The sequence below is a fragment of the Rhinopithecus roxellana genome, chromosome 6 (assembly GCF_007565055.1).
Source record: "Rhinopithecus roxellana isolate Shanxi Qingling chromosome 6, ASM756505v1, whole genome shotgun sequence".
Taxonomy (NCBI): Eukaryota; Metazoa; Chordata; class Mammalia; order Primates; family Cercopithecidae; genus Rhinopithecus; species Rhinopithecus roxellana.
In genome coordinates, this window is record NC_044554.1 from 82,739,348 (window position 1) to 82,765,865 (window position 26,518).

At 50.4% G+C, this 26,518-nt stretch overlaps 1 protein-coding gene across 14 annotated transcripts in view; it reads right to left on the reverse strand.

Moving 5' to 3' along the window:
- TNS3 (tensin 3) overlaps nucleotides 1–26,518 on the reverse strand; it is a 310,203-nt gene that overhangs the window by 66,710 nt on the left and 216,975 nt on the right. For all 14 annotated transcript variants that reach the window (XM_030932723.1, XM_030932719.1, XM_010374408.2 and 11 more), the window contains 2 exons: nucleotides 23,046–24,302; nucleotides 455–624 (listed from right to left, as the gene is read on the reverse strand). In XM_030932723.1, coding sequence (XP_030788583.1) covers nucleotides 455–624; nucleotides 23,046–24,302 — 1,427 coding nt within the window. The remainder of the gene's footprint in view (nucleotides 1–454; nucleotides 625–23,045; nucleotides 24,303–26,518) is intronic.

Here is a 26,518-nt window from a genome sequence, read left to right on the forward strand (position 1 = left end):
ATTCTACAGATTAGAACATAGAGGCTCGGATGCCCTGAGTGAGGTGGCCCCACCAGCATAGCTACCTCTGGGGTGCATTACCCAGGCCAGCTGACTGCACACTGTGCTCTCAAACTCACACAACCCACCCACAGGCTGTGCTCCTCGTGCCCATTCTACAGATTAGAACATAGAGGCTCGGATGCCCTGAGTGAGGTGGCCCCACCAGCATAGCTATCTCTGGGGTGCATTACCCAGGCCAGCTGACTGCACACTGTGCTCTCCCAGCCACACCGCCTGCCAGGTACAGAGGAACCACGACTACATTTGTGGAACCAGGACGGAAGGTGGGTGCGGAGGGTAGTGTAGACTGTATTCAGGGACAAGGCCTGGTCATTGCCCATTCACCCGGGGTTCCAGGACAAGAAAGGGAGTGGAATGGGCCCAGAAACTGGGACCTGGCCGTGGCACATACCTCTTTGACGTCTGCTGGTGAGGGGAATGGTGGCAGGTTCGGGGCATGGTCCACACCAGCCTTTCCCCATGCACATTTGGAGAAGGGCAGCTGCCCCCCAGTGTCGTTGTCATACTGCCCCAGGCTCAGCTTCCTGAGTCTCCCGCCCAGGGGCTGTTCAGGTGAGGAGCCTGTTAAAAGAGAGACAAGCGGGCTGCAGGGCACTTCCTCAAGGCGCAGTGAGGCGCCCCTTCCTTAAATCTCGTCTGCTGCTTCTCAAAGGTGCTGTATGCTGCATCCTGGTCACCATTGTTCCAGGAAGATGCTGTGGTTGCTGCAGGCAGATGATGGGAAACCTAAGGCATTCTCAGACTCTCAAGGGATGAACAAGACCACAGCCTTGGAAACGTGCAGCTTCACCAGTCCAGCATGCTCCTTCCAGAACAGGCTGCTTGGGGACAGGACCAAGCATCCGGACTCACTTGCAGTGCTGGGAAAGGACAGTGCCCTGATGGAATGCTGGGTAGGACTGACGAAGACCCAGCTGGAAAGGAGGCCCTGCATGCCACCCCTGGTGTCCCGTCAGGACCAGAGTGCCCTGAGGACCACATATCTGCGGTGACCTCGGGCAGAGCGTGGCCCGACTATGATAATTTGAATCTCAGCAATGGGAAATTCTGGAGGGGGAAAAGTTCTGTTATTTCAAGCATCAACAATAAACATTCACCATCCTAACTGTCCTTTCCAGAAACACCACAGGCGGTTTTTAATGACACAGATCCCCGGCGTCCCCACTCTTGACCAAATTCTGTTCTCTTTGTGTTGGGGGAAAAATGGCGGTCGGGCTGGGATCTAATTTTCTAAGGCCTCTTCCCAAGGATTCTTATGATTTGCCACTTAGGAAAAAATCTGCTGCCAGCTATTAAAAGAAGAATGTTTCTATTGAATGACGTAGTCCGAAAATTCAAACCCAACAACACTGTTCCCTACAGCTTCGATTTAAACTATAAATACATGCTCCCTGTAAGTGCAGAGTTCAGAGTAGCATTTCACTGAAAGATGGAGTTTGATTCACCAACATGTACGCCCCACATAAGGCTCCTCTTAGAATGATTTTGTTCCAAATTGGTTAATGGCCGCCCTCCAAAGTGAAATACATCATGATAGTGATATACAGTCATGCTGAGCCCATGATATGCCATTGACACCTCTCTCTCTCTCCTCCTACATCCAGAAACTTCAGAAGTTCACATGAATGCAAAGGTTGGCATGATAAAGAGAAAGTCCCACAGAGAGGGACAGGACGTCGACCCACCATGCCCGCCTGAGAGGAGCAGCAGGACTGCTGTAAGGGTTCTTGTTTCTGTCTGCAGCATCGGGGGCTCCACTGCCCGACCCTACCAGCCACTAGGTGCCGCTCAGGTGAGGGTTGAGGAGGCTCCTGGGCTAAGCCAGGCTGGACACCACCCTCCCTGTCCCGTGGGACGTCTGCTCAGCACCACACAACAGTGACCAAGCAAGTGAGATCCAAACCCAGGTCCTTGCAAGCATCCTTCCACCTCTTCCTTCCATCCTGTCTTCAGTTCCCAGCAGCTTCCTCCACAGATCCACGGAAAAAGGAAGAAGTGTGCATTAGGACCCGGGATTTGGAGTCTCACATGTATCCCTCACCAGCTGCATGACATCCTCAGCCCCCATTTCTTTATGGCTAATATGAGCATAATGCTTGCTCTCTTTTCCCTCCCACAAGGGGAGGGATTAAATGAAATGAAACGGCTTATCTGAGAGTCCTACTCACACAGTAGCCCCTCACTACAGCACCCTCATCCTCACGGTGCAGTGGTCCTTGTCCTCACACTCACCACCCTAAACAGGACGCAAGTGCTGCAGGTCAGGGAGGGGACCACCCTCACCCCAGTGCTCTTCAACACACACATGCATTTGCAGCCATTCCAAGAATGAGTTTAAAGAGGGCTAGGGGAGGTGTGAGGTCACAAAGTCGGGCTGGCCTCACGCACCACCTGGTACTCAGCTCAGATGTGGAGTTTGTTCCTGAAGCAGTCAAGGTGGCAGGCGATAGCCCTGGGTGTTAGTGACAGAAAGGAAGTGCCATGGCCACGGGCAAGTGACTGAGAGCCTGGTCCCCTCCCTGGAAAAAGGAGCGATGCCACTGGCCTCAAGGGAAATCATTCCAGAGTGGAGGACCTATCTGTGGAGAGTGCCGCGAGCTCCGCTGCCCTGAACTGACATTACGGTCCACTCACAGCCTAGAGCTTCAGAGGTCCCTTCCAGAGAGGTAGTTTTCCAAGGGGAGGGAATACTACTTCTGTTCAACATGCAAGATAATATGTGGTGTCTGATCAAAAATGACAAGGCAGTATCATCCCAACATGCAGTGTTGCATGAAGCACACAGAAAAATGGCTATGCGAATCACCCTGATTTGAGCATTGTACATTGTATACATTTATCAGAATATCACACTGTACCCCACAAATATGTACAATGATTATGTCTCAACTAAAAACAGTCATAATCAAGAAAAAATGGACAGTGTAGTCAAGCGTTCTCTTTGATCTGGAGAAGGCGGCTGGGAAGCACACGTTAATGCACTCCGATCTCAGGACTGAGGTTGGAAACTCACTGGCTTCAGAAACTGAGGTCCCATTAGGGTTAGCTGACAACAGCCAGCACAGCCTTGCAGCTGCGCTCGAAGGCGCATCCAGGTCGTAACAGAGTTCGAAAAAGAATTTCCAGGACTAAAACATAAGTCTCAGTGTAGGAGGCTTAGACTTCTAACCTTTCAACTTGGAGGTTTCCTTCAACATGTCTCCTTCAAAGCACTAGGGAATACGATCTGTGTGTGAGCTGACACAGAGCCAACAGTGGGCTCCGTCCTGGGCCTCCCCCGCCAGAGGCGGCTCTGGAACACAGGCATTCTGTGAGCTGGCCCTAGAAATGTCCCTGCTGAACACATGGATTTGAAACTGTTCCTCAATTCTCTCTCCCCCCTAAAGAATTACCATGAAAAACAGAATGTTCTTCATTCAAAAAAAAGTCTCAAAAAAAGTCAATCTTCATTCAAAAGAAGTCTCAAAAAAAATGTTCTTACTATCCCACCTCTAGTGCTTGCGCTAAAATCTGTGTGGCACCATGTCTGGTTAAGCAGAGCTACATGCTTCTCCCTCTGGATGGATCAGTACTTCTCAGTATCCTGCCACTGGGACCACCAGGACAGCGACGGACAGCGGCTGTGGGCCTGAGGCCAGAAAGAGGCTCTGCAAGTGCAGGTAGAATGGGGGAATCAAGGCACCTGCAAAAGTGCCACCAGGCCCCAGATTCCAGGATGTGGCCGCACAGAAAGTGTGGCTTCAGCCCTGCAGGGTCCTGCTTTCCATTCCCAAAGGTTAAAAGACACAGGCACACAAGGTCAGCAAGGCCCTGGCCTCTGCGGGGTGTGGAGATCCCTTCCTCTCGGACTGCAAACCTTGGAAATGAGAAGTTTGAAATGCCAGAAAAAAAAAATAGGACAAAATGGACAGGGTTTAAGATATTGAAACACCACTATGTGCTAGGATGCACCCACATCTGCCCAGGAGGTAGTTACAAAAGAAAGGAAAACAGGAAACCAACATTTATCCAGCAACAGTGACAGTCTTAAGCCCGGGCAGGTGCTCTCATAGAGAAAAGCCCATAATCACTACATTAAGGTGGCCTACAAGCAGAACGGAGGCTCAGGTCTGAGTACTCATCCTACACCACACAGCAAGTCAGCAGAGAGCAATGATTTGTCACCACATGTATCTGACTTTAAAACCCACAACTGTCAACTCTATTCCTCTGTGGTCACTCTTCCTTACCCACTGGTGCCTTTCCTTCCCTTCCATCCCTGCCCACCTCAAAAAGCCCACAAACGGCAGATAGGGGCCCCATGGGCCCTGGGGGGCACTGCCCACTTCCACTGCCTGTGGTGACAGAGGGGCCCCTGGGATCAAGATGGCCACACTCATCCTGCTGAGGAAGGGGCACTCTTCCTCCTGGACATGTCCTGATGGGACAGCCAACAAAGGCTTCATAAATTCTTCTGTCTCTCGTGTGAATTTCAGATTTAACAATAGTTTATGCTTCCCAGTCTTAGGAAATCTGCCAAGTGTCTAAGTTAAATACATGGGGTCTGGTAGAGAACCCGGTGAGTGCACATTTCCAAAGGGTCTGAGTGCACAGCAGTCTAGAGAAAAGGAAGGAGGGACGGTTTTCAAGTTCTTCCCATCTGAGAGTCCTTGGCTACGGGGAAAGTCAGAGAAGAAGAGAGAGGGCAGCTTGCTCACGGTATTGCTACTGGGCTAGAGGAAGCTGCCATCGAACCCACGTCCTGCTGCCAGCAGTAGATGCTCACTCAGAGGCCAGCCCGGGGCCACCTGGCAGGGGTGGACTCTGCCTCTCTGCTCACAGGAGATGAGTTCTCAAAGCCATCTCCAGAATGAAATGAGAAAGACACAAAGCTGGCTTAGGGGATCCTACAGATAACGCAGCAAAGGCTGGGGCTTGGCACACAGTTGCAGGCAGTAAGTGTTATAATGGGCCACGCTCAAAATGGACTGTTTATGTTGTCATTAAAAGTCAAGTTTTATGGAACTCGAAGTGGGCAAACACGCTAAAACATTAAGTGACAAAAAAGAGCGGGCAAAGATGCATGTGTAGTGTGGTTTCATTTTTATTTTAAAAACTAAGAAAATGTCCCCAAATGCTCATAAGAGCTTCTCTCTGAGTTGTGGAATTCCAGGCACTATTCATACTTTTTCGTAAATGTTTCTATCTTTCAATGTTTTTGCTAATAATGTGTATTACTTTTTAAAATTAGGGAAACAATACAGAGATTACCTTCGAGAGGAACAAAGTTTCTTTATTTTGTAGTACTCTGTGTGGTTGTATTGAATCTCCCCAAATCCCTTTCGAATTTTGCATTAGTATTAGTTCCCGTATTCTCCCAAACTCATGTGTTTGATCCTTACACTTTTCCTTCTCTCTGCTAAGTCTCCCGTGTCTGATAGCCATATAAAAATTAACATGGGGCCAGGCGCGGTGGCTCAAGCCTGTAATCCCAGCACTTTGGGAGGCCGAGACGGGCGGATCACGAGGTCAGGAGATCGAGACCATCCTGGCTAACACGGTGAAACCCCATCTCTACTAAAAACTACAAAAAACTAGCCGGGCGAGGTGGCGGGCGCCTGTAGTCCCAGCTACTCGGGAGGCTGAGGCAGGAGAATGGCCTGAACCCGGGAGGCGGAGCTTGCAGTGAGCTGAGATCCGGCCACAGAACTCCAGCCTGGGTGACAGAGCGAGACTCCGTCTCAAAAAAAAAAAAAAAAAAAAAAAAAAAAAAAAATTAACATGGGAGGTGGTTTTCCGGACCAATATGCTCAGAGGAGATGTGTAAGTGACATTCACATTTATAGGGAGCATGGCTTACGCTTCCCAGAGGTTACAATGCAAGGCGTCCTGCAGCAAGGGTCTCTCTCCCTTCTTTAATTATTCGACAAAGGGGATCTCTAGCTGCCTTCTTCAGGCAAGACAACTTGAACGTGAGACTCCACACTGGGTCCAAGGTAGATACCCAGGAAGCCCAGCAGTTGAACAGGATCCAATCAAGGCCCTGGTGCCACGTCCAGGACCAGGACGTACCACCAGGTGCTGCCTCCCTTTAACCTGTGCACAAGGTCTAGGGCAGAGATGGCGATGGCAGCCAGGCCATGGCACCTATGTCTGCTGTGTACTGCAAGAAAGAACCAAGGAAGGCCCTAGGGCATGGGTGCGACAGTGAGCAGGAACTAAGCTCGGAGTGGGATTCCAAAATGGCCCTGTCCATGAAGAATGGACCACGCTAGGAGTGTGCCCTGGAGGCTGGGGCGGGCACACACCCCGCATCTCTCTCACAGGCACACACCCACACACTCACATACACAAACTCTCATGTGCTCCCAATGTCCGGCACTTTTCCACACCCACACACTTGCAGACACATGTATGAACACACTCACTCTCACACGTTTGTAACACTCATGCAGATTCAGCCATACATTCATGCATTTGCACACACACTCACACACCCATGTGACTCACATGCACCTGCACACTTCACACTCCTATAGTCTCTCACAGTCTTACACTCAAACACACACTTGTACTAAATTCTCACCCACACTCACACAACAGTCACAAGCAGACACACACACTCATGCTCTCACACTTTCTCATATACTTACACTACACTCACTGGCACTCACACTCACGTGCAGTCTCTCACAGTGTGTTTCTCATGTCACACACATTATCACACTCACAGTCTCATGGTCTTGTACACTCACAGTCTCACACAGTCTCACACTCATTCTCACACAGTCTCTTGTACTCACACTCACACACAGTCTCACACCCTCACTCACACCCACCCTGTGCTCCGACACGGCCCCACGGCTGCACGTGCTGCTCACAAACGGGTGGTCCGTGATGGTGGAGGGTCAGGTTCTGCATTCTGAATACTGGCCCCACCTCACCACCCTGTATCTGCAAACTGCACACCTGTGTCAAACCAGCCCTTCTCCCCACCTGAGGGCTGCCTGTCAGGAAGCCAGGGCGCTGACTGTTCCTGGAGGTCCATCCTTTCCATTCTGGCCCCTTTTCCAGGACAAGACCACCCATCAGGATCTCCACTGTAGGTGAGTTGGTTCCTGGCTTATTTCCAGGGGTGGGTGCAGCCAAAGGCACCCTCTTCTCACTGAGAGCTGCCTCTCCACTCAAGGCCCCCAGCTCTTCATCCCATCCACTGCTCTGACTAGTCCGACCCCAGGGTCCACAGGTGACCCCATGGCAGTGGTGACTTGGGCTGGGTCTCGAGTGTACACACTGAGCCCACGGCCCATGTGCCACACCAAAGTTACAGCAGGGACTTCCAGAACCACTCTTTCCAAGTGGCTGCCGGTGGGGCAGAGGTGGGAGGAGCAAAGCACTTTTGCCTCACACTCTGATGTCTGGGAGACCTGTGAGAGGCCACAGCCCTGTGGACATTTCCTCAGGTGGTTCATTTGCTAGCTCTGGTACGCTGCCTACCAGGATCACTGCTCACCTCTCCAGAGAAGGTCTCCATAAACAGCAAGCTCCATATCTCTGCACTGCCAGCTCAGAGAACTCTTGGATTCCTTCCTGTGGACAGAGGCAGGAGCAGCCAGCTGTCCCAGGTGGGGACAAGGATCAGGTCTTATTCAGCTCCAAAGTCTGTCCATGCTGAGACACCCTGAGGGTTCAGTACTTCTTTGCTAAGTCAGTGAGCTCTGAAGGGGTGAAGAGGTGAGGGTTGAATAGGTGAGCCCTGGGCCACCTGTTAGGAGCCCTGGCCCTGAGAGGTAAGGAGGTGAGGGGTGAACACGTGAGCCCAGGCCACAGGTTAGGAGCCCCGGCACTGAATCACTGACTTCTGAATTATACCCAAAGGAGGCCCTAGCATTTAGTAAAACTCTCCCCCTACCCCAAATCTTTCTTCCAAAGTGACTGATTTATAGTTTTCTTTAGTTGATGTTCTCTCTGATGATGAAGCTAATGTATGTCATTGCTGAAGATTAGAAAAACACACAGAAACATATGGAAGCTCCCTGGAACCTGTGAAGAGCCACATATCTCAATGAAGACACACATGACTTTTACATTTCTTTTTCCACACTGAGGCTTAATTCCTGAGCACTCTCCAAGGGAATCATTTAATTATTTGAGTCCATCAGTTACTTCTTACACACTTCACATCAACGTGAAATGACCAGCACCTGAAGCAGTCTCCTCCTGTCCCCTGGCCTCCCTCCTACCACAGCCCAGCACCCCTCCTCCTCCACCCTCCTCAGCTGCCCTGGTCTTGCTTGGGACCATGAGGGGCCCCCTCCTATACCCATCCTATCCTTGAGCTTCTGGTAAAACTGCAGAGGCCAGCAGTATAGCCTCAGGACTCACTCCGCAACCTGCGGCCCTTCCTACTCACACCTGCAGAAAGGAGAGGTAACAGCCTTCACTGAGAATATTACATTATGTGCATCAACAGGAAACAAACAAACAAAAACCACAGATGAAAAAATAAAAAAATTCCAAGGTACGGCAAAGAACTGGCTGTAATGCAATGAGACTGGGCAGCTTGAACAATGAAATCATGAACTGAATAATGATATTGTTAAGACCTATTCTCCGAACACTACTACAAAACTGGCCATGCCTATATACTTTTCTGGTAAGAAGTCAAATCCAGGAAAAGAGAAGAAAAAGGAGACCTCATGGGAGCAGGAGAGAGCTGCCACCACACAGACGGCTGTCACCTCTGGGAGGAGCTGATAAGAGGACAAGAAGGACCTTGCCAGCACTGAGGAGCACCTGCGGGGCTCTGGGCGATCCGCCTTCCCACCCCCAGCTCCCCAAGGTACCCCTTCTCAGAAAAACCAAGAAGAAAGGGAACAAAAACCAAACTCCCACACAGGGCTGTTCATGGGCAAAGGGCAGCTCCCAAAGCCCTGGGGGGGGCCACCTGCATCTGCCTGCACTCATGGCACCCACACCCTGCTCGCTCTGCTCTCTCACACCTGTGCCCACCCTGCTCCCAGCCTGAGGCCCAGGTGCTGGGGAAGAGCTGCCCTTACTTCCCTGCTGGTTCCCAGCCAGAAAAAAAAAAAAAAAAATCCTGCATCCTCTCCTTACAAAGGCCGTGAGTACTCAGTGCAGGAATCTCGGGCTCCTTGAGATCACCGGTGAATATAGACCCCGGTGATCTGCGGGCGATGTGCAGCCTCACTCACTCCATGCAGCTGGGGTCTCTGTGGAGGGAGGGACAGGCAGCGGCTTTTTCTTTACACAGTCTTGTGCCCCTCCTGTCGTGGTGACATGCTTATTGTCCACCAAAACATGGCATGGTGACGTGGTCTCCAAAGGTCAAGTGACTGGATGCTGCCCACCTCCTTGGCCAGTCCCTACACCGGGCATTCAGCTGTCTTCACCCAAGCCTCCTTTCCTGCAGACACTGGGTGCTACCCACCCAGAGCCTCGGGAACCATCTGACCTCGAGTGTAAAATGGGACACATACCCCAGAGTCCCCCACACTGCCACTCCCAAAGACCAGCACGTTTCCTCATTTAGCAGTCTCACTGTTATTCACGGGTGGAGCTGGCATCAAGGACAGATAAGGAAACGTGCTAAGGGCTGCCCAGCCAGCAGGCTGCGCAGGGTCACCTGAGACTCTGCCACACCCAGGATCTGGGATTCACCACAGGGTGCAAAAGGACACCGAGTCTGGGAGGCAGGAGGATGCTCAGTCATTCCGGCCCCACAGGGGGAACTGGGGATGGTGGAGCCTCAGCCCCAGGTGCATCCTATGAGGTGCCTTATCCAAAGCCACCACGACAGGGTGGAGGACCATCAGGAGGACGGTCCTGACAGGTAAGCCTCATGTGCTCCAAGGGAAGAGCAGGAAAGCCCGTCCTTGACTGGGGACACCCGGGGGCCTCGTGAGAAGGGGATGCATCGCCGTCAGAGCCCTGGAGAATCAGGGATTCAGGCCAAGACGTCGGGTGCTGCACTAAACACATGCGGGACTGAACTCAGCCCAGCCTGGGGGTTAGCACTGTTGCCATCAATTCACCTCTGAGCAGTCTGAAGTGCAGGAGAGGGCTTCTCAGATCACTTAGCCAGAAAATGTTTTTTAAATTTTGTTTAAAACACCGACAAAGCTCTTGCACAGCTTTCCACTTTGTCCAAATACACTGAACTCCCAATTATGTAAACTAATTCAGAGTGCGAATTAACACATCCTGATTGGTAAGTCAGTACTTATGTCGACCCTGAACTGTGATTCTGTGATTCAGACTGCTCTTGGAGACTGATCTTTGCCAGCGCACGGCAGATCCTGGGCCCTGAGCCTCTGCCAGGAAGTGCAAGGGGGGAAGGGAAGGAAGATGGGTGAAGTGTCCAGGAGCAGACACCCACCATGTAATCCACTCATAAACTTCATGTCACCACATTCTCTCCACTGTGGAGTCACACAGTCCACTCTGCGCTGGTGAAATAAAGCCACCACCCAGGTGGAAGGTGGCCCATAGAATCACCTGCCTCTGCCTCTGATAACCGATACGTGACTATTGGCTGTCCTCTAAATTCCACAGCAGGGTCACAAATCCTGTTCTCCTCAGAACCACCCTGCAGCACGCTCCAGCCTCAGTGAGCCAAGGGCCAGCTCTCCTGGAGGCTGGGACACGCACCTAAGTTGAGAACTGCAAACACACAACAGAACTGCAAATATACAACAGTGGTTCTCAAAGGCCGTTGTCCACATTTTATCACTAAAATCCTGAAGCTCGGGCCTCACCTGTGAAGTCAGAACCTCCAGCGGTTAGACCTAAGTGTCAGTCTTTTTAAAAACTCCCTAGTGTTTCCAACACACAACCAAGCTCAAGAATCACAGCAGGTCTCAACCCTGAATTTGCACTACATTATTTGGGGAGAGTTTTTAAAGCAAGTCTGACATCCAGGCCCCACCAGGGCCAACTCAATCTGCCACCCACCAGAGGTGGAAGCAGGTACCTGCATTTTTAGCATCTGCATTTTTAAAGCTTCCCAGGTGACTCCAACATGCAAGGCAAGGTGTCCAACCCCTGTTCTAAGAGATGGAATCTGCTCCTGGAGCAAATCTTCAGGATGCAATATTGACTAAGAGAGTAGACCTTCAGCGCTCTTACACAAAAGTAACTAGGTAAAGTGGTGGATATGTCCATTTGTTTGACTGTAGTGATCCTCTCCCCATGTATAGGTATAACAAAATATGTTAAACACCTTAAATATATACAATGATAAATAAGTTAATTAAAACATAGAAAAAACGGGGCCAGGCACAGTGGCTCATGCTTATAATCCCAGCATTCTGAGAGGCTGAGGAGGGTGGATCATTGGAGTCCAGAAGTTCCAGATCAGCCTGGGCAACAAGATGAAACCCTGTCTCTACAGAAAAATACAAAAAAAATTAAGCTGGCATGGTGGCACATGCCTGTCGTCCTAGCTACTCTGGAGGCTGAGGCGAGAGGATCAACTGAGCCCAGGAGGTCAAGGATGCAGTGAGCTGTGATCACACCAACTGCACTCCAGCCTGGGTGACAGAGTGAGATCCTATCTCAAATAATAAATAAATTAATTAATTTAAAAAATAAATAGAACAGATGAAAATTCATGACATGCTAGAACATTACCTATTTTAAAACATGCCTTCTTTCATTTTCTGTCTGGGCATTAGAAGGTAAAGTCCCCATAAGCTACTGATTTATCTTGATATGGTCCTCTAGGAATGAAGTGCGACATCACACAGGTGTGCCTGATAGGCTCTGGAAGCTCCTTGCATTCCAAGGAGTGAAAACAAATCACGGGCAAAGACTGCTTCATGGTGAACTTGAGGCCTCCAGACTTCAACTCATTCACACACACCCACGAATCTTTTCAAGACAGTGCGTAAAAGGAGGCAAAGTGGCAAGACAAGGACGCCCCAACACTCTTCCCAGCTGAAATGCTCCCAGAAATGGTTTTAGGAGCCTTCTCCCAAAACTGAAACAGGACTGATTGACCAGTCCCTTCCACCTGGTGGGCACAGCCTTAAAGAGCTGTGCAACTTGCATTTTTTTTACAAAGTAATGTGTTAGGAAATCATTAGCCAGGATTCTGACAGACATATCAAGACCCACCCAGGGAAGAGCCTTCCCGTCCCAGGCCCACCCTCCCTCAGTCACGCTGTCTCCATGCCTAACCCTGATTCTAAGAGGGCGCTGGCAAAACTGCAACAGAAGGTGAATGGAGGGAATCCCATATTTTAGATTGCAAAATTGAAAATTCTTTCCACTGGGAAACACTGAAGTCCATGGCTAGGTGGTGGCATTTCTTCTAAAAAGGCATATTTAAAAGGGAAATGATATGTCCAAACAACGAAGCCCTCCAACATGAGAAATGTCAGCAACACCTCGTGTTTTGTAAGTCAACTGTAACCTAACGTGCAGATGTGAAAAGCTGCAAACCACAGAAGGGGGACCCCCGCCTGCTTCACACACTGCCCTACCTCAAAGGCCCCAAAGACCCCGTCAACGGAGCTTCTGTACGGGCTTCAATTCCTGCCTGTTCACAGGGATTAGTTTTCTTTTTGGATCACCCCCCATCACGTGACCTTACTGGCCTCTTCCCCAAACACTTCGCCTTTTTTTTTTTTTCTGACAGAGTCTTGCTCTGTCACCCAGGCTGGAGTGCAATGGTGCGATCTCAGCTCACTGCAGCCTCTGCCTCCCAAGTTCCAGTGATTCTCCTGCCTCAGCTTCCTGAGTAGCTGGGACTACAAGCACGCGCCACCATCCCCGGCTAATTTTCGTATTTCTTAGTAGAGACAGGATTTCACCATATTGACCAGGCTAGTCTTGAACTCCTGACCTTGTGATCCACCCGCCTTGGCCTCCCAAAGTGTTGGGATTACAGGCGTAAACCGTGGCGCCTGGCCAACATTTCCTCTTTTAATCACCATGGTGTTTACTATCCCGTGCCTCAGGACGGATACAAGGGCTGTCCACCTTCAGGGCCACGTAGGCTGCGCTGAACGTAAGTGTGGCCACGGGTCCACCTGGCTGATGAACTCTGGGGAGTGACGCTGCCGGTGACTTCTGGCAGAGGCCGTGGGAGCCGGGAGTGATCTAAGGAGTGTGGGTAGCCTTGGGTGCAGAGAGGGCTCATCCCTCATCCCAGGCCCCATCATGAGGCCCACATCAAGCCATAATGCAGTGGACATGTGGCATGACTGGAAAAAAGCCATGTTGCTGGGAAGTTGTTATAAAACTGCTCCACCCTGACAGAGGGAGAGAATTCTACCACCACCTACCTAGGATTCCATAAATTAGCAGTTCCCCTGAGCCAGCACTCAGGCTGTTAGGGTCACACAGACCAGCCCACTTCCAGTGCAGCTCAGGCAGTGCTTCCGCGGACAAATGAAACACGCCAGAGACCTGGTGATACCAAATGACTTTCAAGCATCAGGGGGGAAGTTGCCCAACAAGTTAGAGAGCGGCCATAGGACCCACCAGTTCCCCAACAAGTTACAGAGCTGCCACAGGACCTAGCAACTCCTCTCCTGAGCAACACCCCAAACAACTGAAAACAGGTGTTCAGACAAACACGGGCACACCCATGATCACAGCATCACCATTCACCAAGGCCAAAGGTGGAAACCACCCAGGTCTCCATCGAGAGAGGAATGGATAAACAAACTGTGCTCTCTTCCTGCTGTGGAATATTGCTCTGCCGTAAACAGTACTGAAGTTCCCACATGGGCTATAACACAGCTGGCTTGAAAACATCACATAACATGTCACAGGACTCAGCCACAAAAGGCACATATAGTGTGATGCCATTTATGTAAAATGTCCACAGTAGGCACATCCCCAGGGACAGGAGGGGATGAGTGAGTGTCAGGGGCTTGGGGAGGAGGTGTGGACGGGAAGTGACTTCAGGGGGTATAAGGTTTCCCTTTGGGATGATGACAAATTTCTGAAACTGGATACTAATGATGGTTGCACAGCAATGCAAATGTCTTTACTATCACTGAACAGTACACTTAAAAATGATTAAAATGCTAAATTTTATGTGATGTGTATTGCACCGCAATAAAAAATCAATGAGTATTTTTTAAAACTGAGGGACAATTTCTGTTTTCTAGTGTGGGCCGGACCAAAGATTTTCATCTCAAAATGCAAATGACTTTATTGTGAATTACTTTATTTTTATTTTTCCTTTGACATGAGTGTTAGCATGTTAAATTTAGTTTTTAGTATGTGCTTAAGGAGGTTACGTTAGCTATGACTTTCATCTCAGGAGAGTAAAGATGGCATCAGAAGGTATCTGTTATAGAAACAATACTTCATTTTGGGCCTGAGCCAGTGAAGATCCCTTGCCATGGCTATCACGGGCAGTGTAGACAGAGCAGAAGATGGTCTGCAATCCACACCTCAAAGTCCAAGAAGGCCCAGATAGCACCTTCTCCTCTGTGGCCCGAGCCTCTCAGCAGCGTCTTCAGAGCGCCCGTCAAAGTGGCGGGGTGGGAAACCAAGTCCCCCTGCTTTGAAGAGTGAGTCTCTGGGGCAAATGGAAATGATTCATCAACTCTAAAATTTCAAAGTTGGTTTTATGCAATAAAAGAAAGTGACTGCAATGGCAGTTTCCCAGAGCAGACTTGAGTTTCTCATTCTAAAATATTTTCCGAATTGGACACCCACAGTGCTCCCTGTAGTGCAGTGGGCCGACTCGGTTATTAAATGTGCACTCACATATACATGGCTTGTTCATATCCACAGCCCTAAAGCATCGGGGTCTGAAGATCGAGAGGAGCTGTGTCTAGTCCTGACCCCTGGGCAGGAGTCTCTTTCTAGAGCTCTCAAGGCACATAAATATCCCATTTCTCTCAGCCACCCCCAGAGACTGATGCTCACAGATGGAGAAAAAACCTTGTCTTGCCTGCGGTAGCAAACAAAGAGCAAGAGTCCCTCGTGGACACATGTCCAGTGCCAGGGGCCCTGGCTCCTTGGCTCCCAGACCTCCTTTACCCTGGTTCTCTGTTGTGAGTACCGGGAAGTCCCTCTTATAAGACCTGGGTCCTAGGACCTCACCCAGCTGCTTGGAGAGTGCAGTGGCCAAGGGAAGCCTCTCAGAGAAAAGGTGACCCTGGGCTGGCTGTGACCATCCAAAGACAGCCCCTGAAAGGCGGAGGTACTGGCATGAGACCTGGTCTCTTGCTGACGCCTGAGTCCTTGGAGGGCTCCAGGAGTGTCTATGCTTGGTGCTGCAGTCACTCCTCCATCCTCCACCTCAGATGCGCATACTGGTGTCTTCCCCCATGCTCCGAGGGTCCGACACTGGCAGGGTGACGCCTGTAACTGGGGACTGCTCAGTTATAACACACAGTAAGGAAATAACGACACCTGGACCTTTAGAAAGTACCGTGGATCCCCTGTGTCCCCAGCATGACTCTGAAACCCCCATATCCAGATCACTGACAGCCAAATCCAAGGCCCCTTCATTCTTCCAATGTCCAGCTGCTGGGGGACAGGCGCTGGGGCCCACTTACTCACTTCCCTCCCTCTCTCCTGAGATTCTTCCTCTGCAGAGTTGGAGGCCAGTGCCACCCCATGGCACCCCCATCCTGCCTAAATGCTATCCTCCATTGTCTCTGGGCCCCTAATGGAGCTCCCGGGCTCAGTGCACCTTCTCAGTGCCTTCTCTTCTGGTAAGACAGTGACCATGCAAAAAAGAAAGAAAAGAAAAAAAAGCAAGCAAGGGCCCAGCCCAAGACTCCGAGGCTCGCCTCTGCCCTCAGGGAAGAGCCTTGCCCCTTGGCCCCCATCCTGGCCCTCCATGGTGAGGCCTATCTGCATCTCCAGCCTCACTCCCCGGCACCGAACTTCCCTGGCACACTATGCTTTCTCGCAGTCCGCTTCTCCTCCAGACCATCTGCCTGGTAAGGATCCCTCTGCCTCACAAGGCCTGGCTGAGAGGCTCTGGCTGAGCACCCCCGGCATGTTCCCCAACTCTGGAGTTGAAATGAGATGGGACTGTCCGCATGTCTCTACTTTGTGAGGCTGTGAGCCTTCTGCCACGGAATCAGCTTGCAGATGACCTGCTTTCTGAACCCTAAAGCGCTCTTCCAGCTTTCACATTTGGTTCCTTTGGTTGGAGTTTAGCACACAATTTAAATCAACGGGCACCCCATGGTCAATTATTAAAAGCTGACAGTTTCCATTGCTCTGAACTTTCTTTAGGATGCACAGGTTATCAGCCATGGGTTAGCACTAAAAGAGCAGGTGCCGAGTCTGGGAGGGACACTGAATGCCTGGTGGGAATGCCACAGCACTGTCTGCAAGCAGAACAGGGCCTGCCAGGTTCCTGTCGTCACAGGGTGGAGGTTGATGTAACATGAATAAAATATTTTGACAACATGAAGCAAAGAGCCCTCAAGGTATGAAAAAAAAAAAAAAAACCCACAGAACTGGCTTTCTGCCACCCGTGGAATCATGAATTTCAAAGGTTGAGTCATTTCTTTTGTTACTGGGATATCATCAGTTGAAATCTTCCCCCACTTAAAAGGGTATGATGCAAAAAACCCACCACGTGCAGGCTGAAACCAGGCTGAGACCCAGAGTGGGGCGGGGACAATGAGCCTGGAAGCAGCACCCAGGGCCTCTTCCACAAAACACTGACGGCGGCAGAAGTCAGATCAGAGTGAGGGAGCAGGGCCTCATGGCTGGCGGACACTTGTGGGGAGCAAAATGCCCCCGAACCAACTGCCTGAATCTCACCCATTCTACAAGAATGACACAAAACTGTGCTCACTGGCACAGATAGCACCCAGGTCTCAGCCACCAGAGCTTTGTGATATCCCACCTCTGGACAGCCTCTCTTTGGTCTTGTGGGTGGGCAGGGCTACTCTACATTGTCCAGTGATAAATCCCCCTCAGTGCCCATTCAACAGAACAATTCTGGTCTCGAAACGATCATCTGCAGTTCCGCCTGTCCCAGACCCCTGTATCTGCAAACATATGTCGAACTCTTCCTGCATGCCAGGGGAAAAAAATAATGAGTGCTTCCCTCAAGAGGTTTGCTGGCTGGTGTAAGAGGGTGAGCTTAGTGGAATTAGGACACGGCCATGGGGTGCAGTCAGAGAGATGAGAGCTCTGTTATGTGTCCCGGTGAAAATGAAGGTACTTAAAACAGTGTAGGCACTCAGAGTAACAGTTCTTACTATTTCCAACATCATCAACATCACCATCACTAACACCACCATAAACATCATCACTATCATTACATTCATCACTGTCATCATCACCATCGCCAAACCATCATCACCACCATCAGCATCATCACCATCATCACAGTCATCACCATCATCATTGTCATCATCGCCATCAACATCACCACAGTCACCACCATCATCACCATCACTATCACCATTATCACCATCACCATTACCACCATTAACATCATCACCACCATCAACATCACCACCATCATCAGAGTCATTACCATCACCATCACCACCACCAACATCATCACAGTCATCACCATCATCAGGATCATCACCATCATCAGGATCATCACCATCACCATCACCATTACCACTATCAACATCACCACCACCATCAACATCATCACCATCATCACAGTCATCACCATCATCACTATCATCTTCACCATCACCACCATCAACATCATCACAGTCATCACCATCATCACCATGATCAGGGTCATCACCAACATCAGGATCATCACCATGATCACCATGACCATCATCACCATCAACATCATCACCACTTTCAACATCATCACCATCATCATTGTCATCACCACCATCACCATCAACAACATCACCATCATCACCATCATCACTGTCATCACCATCACCATCATCACCATCACCATCACCACCATCAGCATCACCACCATCAACATCATCTCCATCACCATTGTCATCATCACCATCACCACCACCATCATCACAATCATCACCATCACCATGATCATCACCATCACCATCATCATCACCATGATCATCACCATGATCATCACTACCATCAGCAGCAGAGCCACCATTATTATCATTGTGCTGATATGAAAGACTTTCTTAGGAAATACTTAGCCTTCACATATAATTTTCATCTCATAAATAATGCAGGATGCCCAGAAGTCCCCCGGAGGTGCACTGGGCAATGCTATTCCCAACTCTCTACCACAAGTGGTGGTCTTTCTCATAATGAGGACATAATCTGCAAAGAGTGAAAGAATCTGGTAACTTCAGGATGCTGAGGTCTCTGTGACAAACCTTCATCTACTGTCAGAATTAAGAAAGCTGTGTAGCAGTCTGTGTCCATGGATGAGACGGAAGGCAGGACAGCAAGAAGGGGCTCATGTAGACATGGCGCTCTCAGAACTTCCAGTCTACAGTTTCCCCTTGTGAGCAAGACTCAAGATAGTCTCCAGTCAGTCAGGCAATGCCGCACCATATATGGGGCTGACCCTCACGCACACAGATGTGGAAATGATTCCCCTTGCAGGGTAAGTGATGGTACCATTCTGGGCATGTCATGAGCCTTTCGGACATGCCAGGATCTTTCCTATTCACACATGGAGCTAAGCTGAAAGAGGAGGACTCCAGCTCAGCAGCCCTGGTCCCCTTTGGCTGGCTGAGGAGATGGATATGGGTTGGGGGATCTAGGATGCCTTCAAAGTGCAGGCACTCCAGCAGCATCCCCAACCTTCTGACGATGTCCCAGAGACTCGGAACCAGCTGCTTTGCTACCACACTTGTTCCTGCTAGGATCTAGTGATTTTTGTTTTCTGCTGCTTGCCAAAGTAGCCATTTCCTATTGAGAAATGTCATTACTGAAATTTAAATTTTAAAATCAAAAAGAGTTCCAGTGTTTTCTATACCTGCCAGGGAGGGAAGAAACGATTCCTTCCCTGCTTAGCTGCAGTGCCTGAGAGCTATAGAAGTAAGCAATTTTTTTTTTTTTTTTTGAGCCAGAGTGCTTGCTCTGTCACCTAAGCTGGAGTACAGTGGCGCAATCTCAGTTTGCTGCAATCTCTGCCTCCTGGGTTCAAGTGATTCTCCTGCCTCAGCCTCCCAAGTAGCTGGGATTACAGGCATGAACTACCACGCCAGGCTCATTTTTGTAGCTTTAGTAGAGACAGGGTTTTGCCATGTGGACCAGGCTGGTCTTGAACTCCTGACCTCAGGTGATCTGCCTCCCTCAGCCCAGTGGGCATCTTTTAAAGGGATTTCTATCAGGTCAGAAAGCCCTGGACTGAGATCCAAAAGCCTGCCATGTAGGCTGTTCAGAGACCACCTCTACACTGTGTAGGCTTTTTACACTAAATGAAGTGCGAGTCTCAAGGCTTGCTCCATCTCCCAGCTTGGTGCTTACCTAGCACAAGAGGCACATCCTGGAAGAGGAAGCGGAGCTCCCAGGAAAGGCATGGCTCCCTCTGCCCTGTTTCCAATGCTGCAGCTAACCCTTCAGTGTCCATTCATCACTGCTCATGGACAGTTGCTCACGTGTCAGGGTTCTTACAAGAAGGTCACTTCCCAATTTTAAAAAGCTCTGGGGAAACTGGTACCCGGTTTTGCTTATATCTAATCTTTTGACATCTTTTTAGTTCTGATGCTAGAAAAAAATGGACAAATGGTCCGAGATGCCTGTCAAATACGCATAGATTAATAAATACTTTATAAATACTTGTATTGTCAATACCCAAATATACACTGAATTTTACTGGTCTATTGCTGAGATATGAAAGTCCAACTTCAAAATGATAACTAAATAACTTTTATAATAAAAGGAATTAAACAGGATCTAAAATCAAAATCAAAATGCGTTACTGGGTTGGACACAGGGGCTCACGCTTATAATCCCAGCACTTTGGGAGGCTGAGGTGGGCAGATCACGAAGTTGGGAGTTCAAGACCAGCTTGGCCAATATGGTGAAACCCCATCTCTACTAAAAATACAAAAATTAGCCGGGCATGGAGGTGCGCACCTGTAGTCCCAGCTACTCGGGAGGCTGAGGCAGGAGAATCATTTGAACTCGGGAGGTGGAGGTTGCAGTGAGCCGAGATTGTGCCACTGCACTCCAGCCTGGGCGACAGAGCAAGACTCAAAAAAAAAAACAAAAAAATATTATTAAAGTAATGAGTTTGGTTGGGCGCAGTAACTCACGCCTGTAATCCCAGCACTTTGGGAGGCCAAGGCGGACAGATCACAAGGTCAGTAGATCAAGACCATCCTGGCTAACACGGTGAATCCCCGTCTCTACTAAAAATACAAAAAATTAGCCGGGCATGGTAGCGGGTGCCTGTAGTCCCAGCTACTGGGTTGAGGCAGAATGGCATGAACCTGGGAGGCGGAGCTTGCAGTGAGCTGAGATCACATCACTGCACTCCAGCCTGGGTGACAGAGCGAGACTCTGTCTCAAAAAAATAAATAAATAAAAATAAAAATAAATAAATAATGAGTTTACCAAGTAATTTAAAAACAGCCAATCTGAGAGTGGATAATATGATGTGGCTTTCTAAAATTCCAGGCCTTATAACTGTTTATTTGCACCAAGAACGGGGAATCAAAAGGATGGAATTCAATCAATTGAAAGACATATTAACCTCAAGAGACTACTATATGTTAACCTAAGCCATGGAGTCCTCTTCTCCACATACACTCAGATGCCTCCAGCCTCCTCCAAACCTACATGAGATTGTTATCCAGGAGAAAAGACTTTTGATTTTAATGTTTCCAAGTAACTTCTTTCAAGAAGGTTTGGTGAAGTAAGTCAGGTGTGATACTGCAGATAGTTTTGTTCCCATTGGAGCCTTTTTTGTAGACTCAGAATTTCCCAAATATATTTGTTTAATGCATCAACCTGGACCTATTGTTCAGGAAGTGCTATCCTGCTGTGGTGTTGTGGTTGCTATACAGCTGTATTGTAAAGTCCAATAATCTACTCATGGGGGACTCTCCAGGCTCCTTCAAACTCCCAGCTCAGGATATACAAAGACGGAGTTACTCAGGTAGGCTGGAATGACAGCTGTTTGCTCAGTCACACCCCTAGTAAGTGAGAGGTGGATGTGGACGAGCCTTTCTTCACACCGTCCCTGGGCCAGGCACTGGGATAGGGTTTCCTTCTCACAGACGGAGTGAAGAGAAATTCACAGAGACACTGCCCTTTACACACGTGCGTCATTCAGGCAGCCCACGGCACACTCAGACCTGAAGCCAGGACCAATATCTGCAGAGTGTGAGGTCCTTCCCCCAGACCACCCCAGACCTGAGTTGGGATTGTAGTCCTCACCTGTGTGACTCCAAAGAGGATGGAGACACTGAGTCCACACCGCAGGGCACTGACATTTGCTCTACTACGCTGGTGCCATGTGAACCTAGGCGGGCCATGTAACCTACTGATATCTCCGTCAACACGACTATAAGGCAGGGACTGGTGCCTGCAGCCAGGGTGCTTAGGACGATAACATGGGCCAGCCCACCTAAACCAAGAACCACGCGGGCATAAGTGGTAGCATCTCATCAGTGTTACCAGCACATGGTGGGAATCACATGCACGGTGTCACATAGCCATATTCTCCCTGGTCCTTTACCTCTCTGGTCTTCACTTTTAGAGGTAAGTCCCTCTAAGGAGCCAGCGGCCCCCATTTGCCAACACATCCCAACGTGCCAATGTGGGAGGCCCTGGCACCATATGGATGCCACACTCTCTGGCCCAAGGTTATCCTTGGGTCCTGGTCCCTGCATATCACTGCCAGGGCTTCCAGAACACAGCTCTGTCTCTCCACCTCCTGTAGCCTCCCAGCAGCCCCCAGGCATAGCCGCTACAGCCTGGCTGCCCTCCCCTGGTGTGCACCTCTGTGAAGGAGCTTCCAGACCACATGATCTTACCCACACAGTCCCCTACTGAGACAACCCTGCTCCATTTCAGTGCCCTTCTCTGCCTGCTGAGTGTCTTCCCTGGCCGACATGACCACCTCCAGCTCTCTGGTCCCCTCAGCTTTCATGACTTCCCAACAGAAAGAACCTGGTCCCAACAGGCAACTTGCCCCATTACATCGATGCAGCTTGAAGATAGTGCTACTATAACCCGGGCAGAGGTCAATGCCTGTCCACCACTCCCAGCCCTGGCTCTTCCCAGGCCTCAAAGGTAGGCAGAAAGGCCCTGTGCTGGTTTCTAAACCACCAGCCTCAGGGGAAAAGGACACATACAGTCTTGGCCTCTCTGCGGTTAGCATGACCCCCACCTGGTTTTGGGGCATCCCCAGGAGGCCCCTGCACCTGGCCCCATGGCTCTGGGTCCCACCACAGCTCTCAGTCCCCTCACCCATGAGCCTGCTCCCCCAAGCCCCTCCCATCACTAAGCTGCTCCCCGTGGCAGAACCCCTTGTGGACCCCAAGCCTCCACCCAGCCACTGCCTTCCATAACCAGTCCCCCCACACCACCATGGCCAACTCTGACACGTGTATTTGTAATCAGAACATTTTATACCACGACTGCTTAAACACTTCCTGTGACAAAGCTGTCTGAGGGCTCAGCAGTCCTCTTCCTCCCCAACCTTCAGCCCCATTGAAGTAGCTGGCATTTTTCCACAAAGCCCTGATCTATACCACAAGGACATAAGTAAGTATGCTTCCTTCGTAAATCCACTAACATTCATGAAGGGAGAACAGTTTCACTGTGAAGCCCACTCTGCAATGAAGGCATGACCGGCCCTTTCCAGTGGAGCGCATGCTGTCCTTGCCCCTGCACTGACGTTAACAGCAGGTGTTCTGCCTGGTTCTCTCACCCTCCAAATCTCCTACCAAGGGACCACACCAGCATGACAGCATTTGGATCCTAGGCCAAAATTCACGAGAATTGAAACTGCAAGGGAAATGTCCCTCCCTTGTGGGTTTTGCCAAAAGCGAACCTACTAGGCTGATTTCTCATCACACGTTAGCCTCCTGTGGAGCACCTCCCATGGAGCCCCAGCTCACCTTGCCGCCCAGGGGTCCTGTTGGGGCCCTCTCCCGTGTCAGGCAGCCTGCTGCTTGCCCGGAGCCCGCCTCCCACGCTGTCCGGAGACACAGAGCCATTGGCCTGGCTACTGAGGGCATTCATGTGGGTAGGGATGGGTTCGAAGGTGGGATCCAGCTCCAGGATCAGCCTGTTGAGCTGCTCGATGGACTGGTCGATGTCCAGGGTGGGAGAGCCTGGGGAGGGGCCTGTGCTCAGCTCTGGGCCAGCTCCATTCACAACCTGGTCGCCTGGAAACCTGGGTTTGAACGCTTTGCTGGGAGAGGGCTGCTGTGTGTCAGAGGGGTGTGGCCCACTGCCTACACCCCTCTGGACAGCCACCCTACTGCTGGTCCCTCGGGTGGGGGTGAGTGGGACTCTGGGCTGGGCCTGGACGAGGCCCGGATTGTCTGCAGGGCCGCGGCTCACCAGCCGGGCCTCCCCATCGGGGGCGAAGCTGTACTGGTGAGCTACAACCATCTGCTGCTGGCGCACCCAGGTCTGTGTGGAGTAGCTGCTCTGCCCGTAGGCCTGCATCTGGGAGGACACTGAGGGCTTTCTCAGCAGGGGCTGGGGCTGCTTGGGTTCTCGAGTCCCGAAAGTCCGCTCCCGCTCATAGGGGCCATCCATGCCAAGGCCCAGGTCCGGAACAAGGGTGCCCTGCGGATCTTCACCAACGTTGCTGCCAAAACCGTCAGATAGGAGTGAGTTCTGGCTGCTCTTGTGGCAGGTGAAGGGACCCAGGTGGGCCGACTGCGGCCCTTCTGAGGAGGACAGGGTCCCAAGGCTGTCCACACTGTGCAGGTCGTGGTGGGGCATCTCGTCATCCAGAATGTCCGTCTCCCGGTCCTTCAGAGCAGCATCTCCATTCACATGAACCTGGGCCGGCACCACGTGGCGGGTCCCACTGTACTTGCTTCGAGCATCAGTCATTTCCTTGAGGGAGCTTCCAGGATCCTCCAGGCCAAAGCCACTGAGCAGCTGGTCCAACTCGGCCTTCTCCTGGGCGCTCAGGCCCCTCCTGGTTCCTGGAGCCAGGCGCTCTTCCGTCTTATCAGTCCTGGCAGAGGCTGTAGAGTGGCCAGAGTCACTGCTGACAGACAAGGTGTGGTCACTGTGGTCTGGGCTGTTGGTGGTCGGGACGGCCTGGGGGCCACCTGGGATGCCAGGATCCGAGGAGCTTTTTTTCCTCACCTTCGCATAAAGGCTGCCATCGACAGGGCCCTGCGTGTGTAGCACTGCGGGGGAGAAAACCAGAGAGAGGCTTTCAGTCCGGGATGAAAGCAACCCTCACACCCTCAGAATGAGTGTGTGCATTTGTCTAAACAAATAAATGGATTCAAAATATGATTTACAATAAACAGGGACAAAGATCCCTCTAAGATCACAAAGTTTTATATATACTCTGGAGGATGCCAATGAAAAGGCATTCAAATAAACATTTCAGGTACTTGAATCATTTCTACCTTTCCATGCAGAACAAACTGTCATTCTGAACTCTGGGAATCTTCACCTTTTGAATCATCTTACCTTTGGGGCTCACTGTTAATTTCATCATGACTGTGAACGTTGAGCCCAGCTCGGCTCATAAATCCCCAAGAATGAACTGTTCATATTAGACAAAGAAGAGCTTCCGTTCACAGACCTATCTAACATTTGTTGAGCATCAGCTAGGTGCTGGGTAGCAAATTCCTATTAAATTGAATGTCTTGGTGAAACCTGTCTCTACTAAAAATACAAAAATTAGCCGGGTATAGTGGTGCACGCCTGTAGTCTCAGCTACTCAGGAGGCTGAGGCAGAAGAATTGCTTGAACCTGGGAGGAAGAGGTTGCAGCGAGCAGTGATCGTGCCACTGCCCTCCAGCCTGGGCAAGAGAGCAAGACTCCGTCTCAAAAAAAAGAAAAAGGAAAAAAAACTGAATGTCTGCTCAAATGTCAATATGAAATTCAATGAAAAGAGAAAGTGCAGGAATTGGTTTGGGTCTTCCTGTTTGGCACAGCAACTTTGGGCCAAGTAGGTGCCTGGTGAATGTCTCAGGATCATAGACACTTGAGGCTGACCTGTATGCGCTGATTTCCATACATGGAATGTCAAGAAAATACAACTTTGAACTAAAGTGTGGGCAGGAAGGGCTGAAGCATCGGCTGCTATTATTAATCATGGCCATGACTCTGGCATTCTGGGACTCCCGAGCCTCAATGTGCTGACTGGCCAATTGCCGCGACCACACACATCGGGTCCTTGCCAAGAGCCTCCTAAAATAAGCTGGAGTTTGTAATCAGCACATGCCGCACCCCATGAGCCTCCCCCACCTTCTACTTTCTCAACTGTGAAATTGCAAGCATTCCACAGCCAGGGAGCTGCTGGTGGTGGGAAGCCCACGCTGCGTGGGCACCTGGAATTTGACAGACGTGAGCCACTACCTAACAGCAGTCACTGAGCCTGGCCCAGGAGCCCTCTGGAGGGACCTGCCCTGAGCATGTGCCTCATAGCCCCGGGCTCCAGGCTGATGCACCACCATGGTCAGCAGCTGCTGGCTTTTTTGAAAACATGGGACAACGTGTTAGGACAGAGTCCCGAGAGGTACTGGGGTGTGGTGCTGAAAACACGCCCATGTCAGGCTTGCTTCTTGTTTCAACCGTGCCCAAGGGAAAGCATGCAGAGAAGCAGGGAGTGGGGAGAGTGGACACAGGGGTACGGGCCCATCTGCAGTGGCCGTGACTCCCATCCTAAAGTCAAGCCTAGGGAAGGGAGGGTCTGGGAGTAGAAATGCTACACAAAATGCTGAAAATAAACCAAGTCTTCAAGGCAGGGAAAGTGATGACAGGACATATGCCATGGGATTAATTCAAGGTAATAGCCTCAGTAACAGCTGCTGTTTTCTGAGTACCTTTTATTGACAGGGCAGGAGCATCGTGCATTTTCTCTAATTTTCACAGTATAACCTATTTTCTTGTTACTCTATAAGGAACTGAGGATCAAAGAGAATAAATAATTTGCCCAAGGTCAGGCAGCTGCTAGGAGGTGGAGGTGGGCCTAGAACCCAGGTGCACTGGCCCTGATGCCTGTGTGCTCCTGCTGGCCCACTGCCCACCTGCTCAGAGAGCACTAGGAGGGCACACACCTGGAGGCTCTGTCAGTGGCCCTGCCCACAAAGAGGTGGCACTGAACTCACATTGCTCTGACCAGGGATTAGCGAGTGACCAGGCTTCAGACGAGGCAGAGACTAAAACACCTATTTCGCCCAGCTCTGTGCAAATTAAACAAAGGAGACATCTGGAAAGATTGGCCTAAATTATAAGGCACGTGCAAATATCACTTCTACAATTTCAAAAGTGGAAAATGCAATCCATTTGTTAATGCAATCACTAGGCGATTGTGAAGTAGAGTGGTCCCTTGAAGAAGCTCTGGCATCAGATGGACACTGGTTCAAATCTCAGCTCTATCCTGAGT